This window comes from Melozone crissalis, unplaced genomic scaffold (genome assembly GCF_028551555.1).
Source record: "Melozone crissalis strain CALT ecotype California unplaced genomic scaffold, PUWL_Pcris_2 ptg000005l_1, whole genome shotgun sequence".
NCBI classification, from domain to species: Eukaryota; Metazoa; Chordata; class Aves; order Passeriformes; family Passerellidae; genus Melozone; species Melozone crissalis.
Window position 1 is genome coordinate 47,838,131 of NW_026535783.1, and position 11,554 is coordinate 47,849,684.

At 39.1% G+C, this 11,554-nt stretch overlaps 1 protein-coding gene across 1 annotated transcript in view; it reads right to left on the reverse strand.

Annotated features, from left to right (window-relative positions):
• The window catches only part of DOCK8 (dedicator of cytokinesis 8), a 64,132-nt gene extending 63,812 nt beyond the window's left edge, over window positions 1-320 (reverse strand). The window contains exon 1 of the mRNA XM_054283466.1: window positions 178-320. Within this exon, the coding sequence (XP_054139441.1) occupies window positions 178-305 (128 nt within the window). The 5' untranslated portion in view covers window positions 306-320. The remainder of the gene's footprint in view (window positions 1-177) is intronic.
• Between the last annotated feature and the right edge of the window lie 11,234 nt (window positions 321-11,554).

Sequence of the window (11,554 nt, forward strand, 5' to 3'; positions counted from 1 at the left end):
TGTGCAAACAAGCCTAAAAGAGCCAGTGGCAAAGTTCACACATTTGAAGTTCAGCTGTGTACTGGCTGGATGGGTGGCAGAGTGATGTTGGATCAACATCTTCAAAACCATTTTTAACAATTCAAAACTAAGTTTAATATTTTTGCAGCATTTTGGAGGGAGAGAAACTTTCCTTACCCATCTTCTGGCATAGAGGGTTGCAAAGTCCTGCACTCTTTGGGTGTAAAGACAACATCCAAACCATCTTCTGGAAAATCCCCAAGTTCTTGGGCTAGATCTAAGTCCAAGTTGTTCAGCTGCGTCATCAGGAAGCCTTCAAAATCTACTGGGTCTACTGCATCATAAAATGAAGGCTAATGAGAAATAAAGAAGCATTTATTTTAGCAACAGAAGGTTCTTCTTGATAGTGTAATTTAGGCTTATTTATTTGGCTATTGTAATTACCATTCTTTATTACACATCAGAAACAAACATCTAAACTTCTAATCTAGAAACAAGGATATAAGGGAGATGAACAAAACAGCAGTGACAGGCAATGCCAATGGGCAGGAGATAGCAGACAAAACACACTAGGAATAACAAGGCCAAGTCTTGGAAGTTACTCCAAGATACAGAGCTAAGGACTGCAGTTAGTGCTGTAGTTGCTGCCATCATGAAGATGCACTCATTTGAGGCACTGTGCCTGAAAAACACTAATAGAAATGCTCTGTGCTTTCAACTGCAAACAAAATTGAGGACAATATATACTCAAAATCATAAAAAATTACTATTTTTCATCTCTGAATATTACTGGATTCTGTATTATTAGAGTTCTTAGTTTATTGTATTTTTCAAGGGTTTGTACAGTGCTTTTGCAAAAGATTACATGGAACTACTAAAGTTATTACTGCAAACCATAGATATTTCCCATTTCTACAGTGCACTGCATTGCACCTTGATAGATAGCAGTTGTATCTCATTATATTTTATTAGCCATTATTAAACAGAAGGTCCACTCCGAAAAAAGTTAAACAACTACAAGCTATACGACTTATGCATGCTTTTTATCTGTTTAGTGTCAAAAACAGAGGCAGAAACTAGTTTGATTTAGCACCTAGAGATGTTCTACATACAAATAAATGTAACTTCATGTATTAAAACTGAAAATTATTTTACTTGTCATGTAACAAATAAAAATACCCTGTGTGTCTTTGGGAAATGCAATATTTGTCCAGTTAAGTACAGAGACTAGAATCTTTTATCATTGATTTTCTTGACAAGTAAAAAGTAGATCTAAAAACTACAGCTTTAGAAAAATCTATAGTTTATTTTCTGTGTGTTCCAGAAAGGCTGATGACACCTCATCACTGTAAAAGTAAAGAAAATTAGTTGCAGCATTAGAATAATAGCACTGGAATAACTTATTTACTGTGAGGAAGAATTCTAGAAAAACCAGCTAATAAATCCTCCTTTCTGTAAAGGCTAAGGATTGCATTGCACTGATTAGCTCAGATATGTTTCCCAAGGCTGTCTTCTGAAGCTGCCAGCAAAAAATACATCTGTGGTGCTGCTGATGCATTGTGGGGAAAAGAAGGCTTCCAATGTCCCTGGTATCAACACGCCTTTATATTCCATGTTATTCTGCCTGTTGTCTCATCCAATGTGTTCTTAAGCTATCCTCCTTATACTCCAGTGTAAAAACCTGTGTGTCAAAATAAGCAAGTCTTCCCTCATTAATGTTGAGGCCTGCTCATGCAAGGCTTTCATGGAAGTCAACTGGAATTTCACCAGAGCATGAAGTGACTCCAGTGACACCATCATGGTATCAACAACATCAGGGATTTTAGCTCAATAGGACAATGAGAAATTTCTCAATTTATGAAACACACATTGAGACTCAAAAATGGCAAAGCTCCAGTAACTTTGAACTAAAATGGCTCTGAACTTAATATGCTGCATCAGCCTCAGTAGAAAAGAAGATGTGTTAAAAACAATAATTAGTAAATGCAAGCTTTGGAACCATTTTAGTTCTGGACATATACTTGAGGAAGTTTTTCAGATTAAAAAAATCCAGAAATATCTTGCAGAAAGTTAAGCATATTTGGAAGAAATGTGCTGGAAACATCTAGGAGATGCAAACCAGTTTAAACTTCTGAAAAAAATCACATATGTGGTAAATACTCCTGCAAATATTTTAGTAGAGACCTTTGAACCCAACCAAGTACCACCCTCTACCTCAGGTTCCACTTTTAAAGGGAAACTATATTGGTTTATGCATAAACACTCCTCTGCCTGTACATTTAAGGCATCGACTAAATTACCAAAAGTTTCTCTGGGAAAAGTCTTTCCGTGTCTTTGCTCTTTTTAGCCAAAAGGAAAACTTAACATTACCAGCAAGTCAGTCAAATTATAAGGCAGTCAGCGGAAAAAAAATACTCTGCTGGCTTTTCGTTTAAGCACTATCTCTGGTTTGCACCCAGTGTAGTGCTGAAAATGCTAGATCAAAAGTGATGAGTAAACAGTAAACCTTATTTGCTATTTTTTTTTTATTAATTACTGGCATAATATGGTTGAAGGTCATTTACTGTACTGTCAGTGGGTAAATCATAGCATGTTAATATATAGATATATAAATAGGTCTGTATAGCAATTTTTACATCTAAATAAAGAAATAATATGTAATAAATATAAATATATATAATATATATTTTGATCTTATAGAAAAAGTAATTCACAGAAGATTAAAGTAAAACACAGCTTAAAGTATATAAAGGTGCACTACATCTTTTCAGTTGCTGAAGATACAATGTTTTGCATGCAAAATAGTTTTGCCTAATTCAATCTAATTTTTAGTTAACCATTATACTTCCTTTCAGAAGTAGCAATAACCTATAATTATTAGAAATATGCACTTTTGACTATTGTAAATTAGACAACACAAATGTAAAAAAAGGTAGTGTAAAAAGTAAATGCAGGTGGAGGGAAATTATCTCCTTAACAACTAGGGCAGCTTTTCAAAGGAAACACAGAAAATGGCTTAAATAAGAAGCCAGCACTCCTTTTCGCATATCATAAAAACGTGCAAAATGATTTTCGACAGAAAATGCCAGAAACCATTACTGCAAACATACCTTTTTTAAGGATGATGAATTAGAGGCATGTAGATTGTGACAGCACACACAAAATGGCAGCTACGGCGTAACACTTGGTAACTGAAATGCTACCAAGGTTTTTGGTAGCAGAAGCGGTTGTCTGTGTGCAGAAGAAGGGACCTGGCCTCATCAGGCTGAGTAACCACAAGGAACAAGTTAAAGATCACAGTGCCTCAAATTAAGGAAGTGAGTAGTGGCAGGAGGCCCTGACACAGGAAGCAACCACTTGCATCTAGATTTTCACAATCTCTGGTGCACAAAGACTCTTCCTGCTTCTACTTATCAGACGTCACAAAAATAATCAGAAATTAAAAGGAAAGGGGCCAAAATCATAATCAGTTTCTTTTATGGCATAGTATGTTTGCAGAATACTCATCCTCCTGAAAGGCAATAAAAAGATCTGGCATTTTTTCCCTTTGTCATAAGGGCACTGTCATATGATCTGACTTCTTTAGAGGATGATTACATGTGGAAGGCTGAAGATGATTTGGAGACACATAACAGTTGACTCAATTATGCCTGTGTCAATTGGGACATGCTTCAGCATTTCTCACTTAACACGCACATTCTACAGCACTGAAAAACAGTCGGCGTGTTGCCCCTGCTGCTGGCTCTGGAAACTGTATTAAGTTGAGCTGTTTGAGCCTGTACTTTTCTGGGCATTTTTTGTCTTTATTCATTGATCTGTGGTGGTTTTGGCATGAATAGAGTTGATTTTTCTTCATAGTAAATATTATGGGGCTATGTTTTGGATTTGTGCTGGAAACAGTGTTGATAATGAAGTTTTCATTATTGGTGAGCAATGCTTACAAGGATCCAAGGCCTTTTCTGCTCCTCATACCACCCCACCAGCAAAGAGACAGGATGCACAAGAGGCTGGGAGAGGACACAGCCAGAACAGATGACCACATCTGACCGCAGGATATTTCAGGCACATGAAATTTTGCTCGGTATATAAAACTGGGGGAAGAGGGACTACCACTCAAAGCATTTACCTGAAGAAATTGTTGAATGTTTCCATCAGGGAAAGAATGTAATATACTCCAACACTTACTAATTAACTTTGATTCATATTAATATGTAGAAGGATTGTCTATTTCAGGCTCCAAGGAACATTCTCATGTTTCTCAAAGGCATAATTTCCTCAGCTCACCAGAGAGTATTTTTAACAGTTTCAGGTAGAAGCCAGTGAAATGCAAGACAACTTAAAAGATCATTTAATTTACCCTAAAACAATTAAGCAATGTACATACCAAACCTGTGTAAAGAGAATAAACGCAGAACTTACCAGATTAAATGTAGAAAAGCCAGGGGTACTTAAGCTTCGTTGACAGGACTGTGCAAATCCTGGTTGAACAGTAAATTGCTTTCTTATTTCTGCAGATGAGTGCCTTTAATTAAGCAGAGAAAAATCCTTATAATTACAATTATCCCTTTACAAAATTCCAAATGCCAGCATTTAGTTGATTTGGTCTCCAGTCTTGGAGTTTAGAAATATATATTTATAACGATCTAGGCTCCTCTTGGTTTGCAGTTGATGCAAATCTCATAAAACATTTGCAGTCCTATATAACTAAGATTCTGTCACTCTTCCAACAGATTTTTATCATTATTTTGCAACCCTCACCACTGGGAAATGCTGTGCAAGAAAGAATAACCTTGGCCTGAAGTAAAGTGTAACTGCAACCTTCATAGCATTACTTGCAGATTCACATCTGCAAAGCAAAAATACATTAATAAAGTAGAGAAAGAAAAATGAACATTACACAAGCAAATACTTCATTTGATCAAGGGATGCTTACACTACTAATGCAATTTGTTGAAAAAAAGCCCAAGGCAAACCAAAGAAGGAATTAAAAAATCTGCCTACTGTATCAACTAAACATTTCAGGAAAAAACTTAGTAAGTGCTAACTGATTGCTATGGAAGTAGAGAGACCCCAGAACTGAATTCTTCAGAAATCCCAGGATGATAATGCACACAGTCTGAAAATATGGCAGAGTAGCCTAGTGATTTTTCATGGAAAATAATCAATCAATAGTTAATATGACTTAGAATAATCAGTTTAAGAATAATCAGCCATGAAATGGTAACAAAACACCTACACTATATCTCACCATAAGGGTTCAGGACAAGATTTTTAAAACAAGATGCAGTAGAACAGATTCCAAGTAAAAATAATAGCTTGCAGCCCACCAGGGCAGTCAAATGGGAACAAAGAAAACACAGAGGCAAGAAGACACTCCCTTCCACATGAGACTCTTTCAACTTAAGCAAGCATTAATAGGCATCTTAGAATTAACAAATTCCACAGGACAGTTTTGCCTGCACTTTTTCTCCTTTGTGGCCTCTTGATTCCTATGACTACTGTACCTATTCTGTGACACTTACTACAGCTTTTTTGAGCATGATGAAACCCTGAATTTCACTAAATAGGTTTCTGTTCATGTGAAGCAACAGGCACCTGACAGAAGGTATTCAATGTATTGGATTAGATTTAGAAAATAAAAGTTGCATGCATGAGAGTAGTTGTTTTTAGGTCAAAAGGCCTTGACAGTATGAGTGTAATGCTGCTCCAATCTTAAGTCAGCAGCAATCACAGACAGAACAAAGCCATCATTATAGAGAAAGTGAAGAGATCCATTTGGAAGAGGGTTTTCTACTCATCGGTAGTATTCCAAAACTCAAAACCAAGACCTTTTAAAGGTTATTCAATGATTACATAAGCAAGAAGCCATGTAGAGAAAGTGACAAAGTCTGTGCACTTTGTAGATTATCTTTGACCTATTTTAGAAAGAAAAGCTATCACCGACAGTGTATTAGGAACACACAAAGGTGATACAGAGACTCCATCATCAGAAGGCATGAAAAGGCACTTATTTATTAGAAATCTACAGTTCTTATAGAAACATTGGTGGTATAGAAACACCTAAGAACTGATTGGCCATTAGGAATCTTCTCTCACACTATTGGTGAACTATGAATAGCACACTCTGAAGAACCATATTTATAAACAGCAGTTACAAAAAGAGAGATAATATTGGTTTTAATCCTTTCTCTGAGCTTTCTCACAGCTTCCCAGGAAAATCCTGGGACAGCTGTGTCTCTCTCTGCTCAGAGGATATGTGATTACCACAAAAGCTTCTTGTATATCAGGGTTATTGTTACTCAATTTCCCACTACAAACAATCTCTGATAATAAATGCATGTACAAAACTTAAATTATCCAAAATTATTATTTTACTGCAAACTGAGTCAGTTTCTACCCTATGCCAAAGTATCTGTTACTGATGGAAATAGTAGAGGTAGCAGCAGAGGTAGACTGTTGCAGTCTCCTAGCAGAAGTTGTTGCAGTCTTCCTAGCAGAAGTTGCTGCAGTAAACAATGATATAAGACATCTTTAAATTACATCCCATACAGGGTTATCATATGCTTCAAAGAGGAAATTATATGAATTTTCAGTACAAGAGGAAGCACACATATGTATGAGGGGCCAAATTTGCTGTCTGGTAAAAGCCTGGGCAAATGTAGCTAATTGAGAGCAAATACAGTTCTCAAGATCATTGTCATCAATTAGTTCCAGTGTCTCACCAATAGAAAGAACTTGCAAACTAAATCAGTCCAATGGATGACAAACCTGGTAATCTGTAATGGCAACTATCAGGTAAGAATAGTTCATTTGACTGACTTCACAGTTTTGCAGTGACTAAAAGGAGAAAGTACAGTAAGAAGAAGAGAAGACAGCAAAATTTGTTTGAACCAACTCAGAAATTATTGCCTAGAATTGCTAGGATTAGATAAAGGAGAGTCCCAATTGCTAAAAGAACCAAAAGCACAAGTTAATCACGCCAGTGTGGAGGAAAGGTGGGTGTAACAGTCAGGGATCTGCACAGAGACTTTTGAAAACTTGAGAACTAAGGTGGAAACAGAGGTACTACTAGACGGCTCTTTGATAATGCCAGAATGGCTGTTGTCTGTGACATACCTGTTTCCTGATCAAAGAGCTGCCTTGGGCTCTATTGGTGAACACTCAGGAAAATGCTAAAATGCATTTAGTGCATGGCATGTCTTAGCTTTCATGGAGGCTGCAGTCCATCTATGCCTGGCTATACTTTTACCCTCCTTGTCTGTACAGCAGGCCTGTCTGATTCTGAGGAGAGCTTTACAGTCATACTTGACAGCAACAATGGTCTATCTATGTGTTAAAAAGAAGGAAAGAAGGCAAGTGGTTAAGGATAAATGCAAAGCAGTCACTGACAAATCTGAGAAAAAGTTCTGTGGTTTCCATTCAGTTGAAGCAAGGGAACCATGAAATTGGACTTAACTTTAAAATGTGCATCACCTTAGACATGCCTGTTTATTAACAGTCTGATGATGAAGTGTATGGAGGGCAACTAGAAAATATGGACTGCAGTAAATTCTGGTCCAAAAAGTTTCACAATTATTGGTATGTTATTGGCGATTATTAGGAGATGATGAACAGACAATATGGATTTATCTAAGGGCAGTCACATAAAACCAATCTTATGCTCTTCTGTGATGGTTTAACTGGCTCAGTGAGGCTCTTGATACTGTCCCTCATGACATTCCCATAAGCAGAGAGAGCAGCTGGATGGAATCATCACAGCTGTTTCCAAAAGAGCTCACAGCTGGTTAATACAGCATATTCAAGGCATAGTCATCATTGGTTCAAAAGACAATTGCAAGGAAATTTTACTGTGAGAAGCAATTTAATTTTTCCTCAGTCTAATTCCAGTCGATACTTTATTTTACAACATGGATATAGGGTAACATAGGACTAAAATCTGGGGATTGCATCAACCCAGGAGGAATATACGTATTTTAGAAACAGTCTGAAATCAGCACACACAGAGCTAGAGTCAAGAAAATGAATGCAAACCTCTAAACTTAGGGAAAAAAAACAACTGCAGAAATACAAAAAAATGAAATTAACGGTCAAAAAAAAATAGCCATATTACAGAAGAGACACTGAGATAGTATACATAGTATACTGGGACACTTACCAATAAAACTACCACAGTGAGGAGAAACAGATCCTATTTCTGTTAATAGAAGTCAATGAGACATATTTGGGCTGATGTACACACTTATAATAACACAGAGTAAGATGCAATCAATTTTAATAGGCTTCAAAAGAGAGCCGTCAGATGGCTAAAAATATTGCAAGGATGACCCAGGAGAAAAGACTGAAAAAACTGGTTGTGTCACAAAAAGGGAGATTGACAGGAGACAGCAGTTGTCCTTGACTACATAGAAGATAGCAATAAGTAAAGAAAATGGTGAACAGTTCATGTCCCTAGAGGGAAGAAGAATAAGTAATGTGCTTAAATTGAAACAAGAAAGCTCTAGTAAAGTATTTGGATGAAAATGCCCACTGCAACAGCAGCAGGACACTAAAAGTGACCTGAGAAGCTGGCTGGTGTTGTGGCCAAGCCATTCTCCATTATATTTGAAAAGTCCTGGTGGTCAGGTAAAATCCTGGTTAACTGAAAAAAGGAAAATGTTCTCATTTTTAAAAAGAGGAGAAAGAAGGAGCACAGAGGCAACTACAGACTGTTGAGCATCACCTCTGTGGCTGGGAAATCATGGGGCACATCCTCATCCTCAGTGTTAAGGCACATGAAAGACAAGGAGGTGATCCAAGGCAGCCAGCGCAGCTTTACTAAGGACAAATTGTGCCTGACCAGCCTGGTGGCCCTGTATGATGAAGTGTCTGCAAAGGTCAACAACAAAAGACTTACTGATGTCATGTACCTAGGTTTCTGTGACATTATCCCATGTGGCAGCTTATCTCCAAATTTGAGAGGCATGGCTATGATGGATGTGCTATGGATGGATGTACTATGATTGGTGTACTATGTACTATTTAGTGAATAAGGAATTTCCTGGATGGACATAGCCAGTGAGTTGCTGTCAGTGGCTCTTGTGAACCCTCCAGGTGGAGGCTGGTGAGGAGTGGTGTTCCTCAGGGCTCTGTCTGGGGACTGGTGGTCATCCATGTCTTCCCCAGTGACATCAGCAGCGACATTGAGTGCACCTTCATCAGGTTTGCAGATGACACAAAGCTGAGCAATACAGGTAACACAACAGAAGGAAGGGACGCCATCCAGAGGGATGCATCTCTGGACAAACCTTAGCAGTGTGCCCATAGGAACCTCATGTGGTTCAACAAGTCCAAGTGTGAAGTGCTGCCCCTGGGCCAGGGCAGTCCCAGATATGAGTACAGACTGGGAGAAGAACTCATTGAGAGCCCTGTGGAGAAGGGCCTGGGGATTCTCCTGGATGAAAAGCTGGATGCAACCCAGCAGTGTGTGCCCACAGCATAAAAAGTCAACTGCATCCTGTGCTGCATCCAAAGAACTGTGGCCAGTAGGCTGAGGGAGGGGGATTTGGCCTCCCTACTCTGCTCTTCTGCAACCCGCCTGGGGTACTGAGTCCAGGTCTGGGGTCCTCAGTGTTGTACTGCACTAAAGAGTTATTTAGTTGTTGTTTTGCACTGGGTGATTGGAGATTTGCACTGAGTAGCCTTTATATTGCACTGAATGGTTTATGTCTTATTACATGTTTTTTCCCTCACACATGGTTTTTCCCTTACCCTTCCCCTCACCCTTCTTCACTTGTATCCCATTGGCTGTAGTGCCTCTCCTCCAGCCCCCTTTCCCAGTTCTTAAAACCCCCTAGAGGTAGCTGGCCAGGCCTCTTTTCCATGTGGGCTCTTTCCCACCTGGATCTCTCTTTTCTATCTGGAAATAAACAAGGACGTTTGTCCCTGTGTGGAGAAGAGCGCTTCTCGTCTTTTGCCTTTTGTCCATATAAGATGGTGTGGGCTGGGGTCCATAGCTAGCTGGATTGGACTGGAAGAGCCCATCTGGACATGGGTTCCTACACCTCAGGACACGATAAACATGGACCTGTTGTAGCAGGTCCAGAGGAGAGTCACGAGGACCAGAGGACTGCAGGAGCTCTCCTGCAAAGGCTGAGACGCCTGGGGTTGTTCAGCCTGGAGAAGTCTCTGGGGAGACCTCATCACAGCCTTTTACTACCTGCATGGAACATGTCAAAAAGAGGGAGTGTGACTTTTTCTACAGACAAATAAGGATTTGACAAAGGGGCAATGGTTGTAAACTTATAGAGGAGAGATTAAGATTAGATCTTGGGAAGAAATTCTTTACACAGAGGATGGTGAGGTACTGGAACAGGTTGCCCAGAGAAGTTATGGATGCCCTGACCTTGGAAGTGTTAAAGGACACATTGCATGGGGCTTTGAGCAACTGTGCCTATTGAAAGATGTCTCTGTCCATGAAGGGGACAACTGGACGTATATGACCTTTAAGGTACTTTCTGGCCCAAACCATTCTGTGATTCTAAGCAGCCATCTTGTGATTGCCTAGTGTCAAGAGTCCATTTGTGATGTCCCTCCACTACTTGGAAAACAGCATCTGAGCAACTGCAACCCTTCCAAAGACCAGTGAGATTCAGCAGTGTTAATAGCTGTACTGATCACTTATATTGATAGCTGTTCCTTTTCATTAGCTGAAAAACAAAACAAAACAAAACAAAAGTGTAGATTTGGTGAAGACTTTTCCACAAAGGTCACTGCTGAATTCAGTTTGTCAACATGCATGTAGAAAGATGGTGTAAACCTGACAAAGTGAAGGGAGCCGACCCACCCTAATTGGTCAGCGAGAACTTTGATTTATTGATTTGGCATGCACACTTCTACAACAGTGTTAATCAAGCTCATATACACTGCAAAACCTGAGCTCATCACTGGCTACAGACTACACACCAACCCCTCCCTTTGCTTTCAACACTCGTGGTCTCTCATTGAGACTAAAACTTCTCTTTCTCATCTTGTTACTAACTGCTCTCAAGGCTTCTATGTCTGCTACTCTGCTCTCTTATCACTACTCAACGACAAGGCACTCACTTATCAAAAAACAAGCTTGAGAACTTTGCTGTTTACAGCTGCTTTTTACTTTTCAATCAGCTGTATATTTTCATGGCCTTTTTTCCTTCAAGCCATGTCTGAGCAAAATTCTCCAACATAAACCTGTACAAAGATGGCAGATGACAACATACTATGGATTTTCTGGATTTTAGGTCCTTGGCTGAACCACAGCATCAGAGCAAAATAATATAAATTTGAACTAATTTTTCCACTCCTTGATGTCTTGGGCCCTGAATGATGATGGCATACAATCATACAATCTGGTGCAATTCTTGAAAAGGCTGGAACTCACCAGACTTCCTGATCCACCCAGACAGGACTACAGGGGAGCCAAATAGAAACAACCAACCAAAACAAAACCCAAACCCCAAAATGGTGCTTCTCAATCTCAATTTCAGCAGTGTCTGTCCCACAGGTAGATATAAACCTCCAGCAATTGCTAGCAAACAGC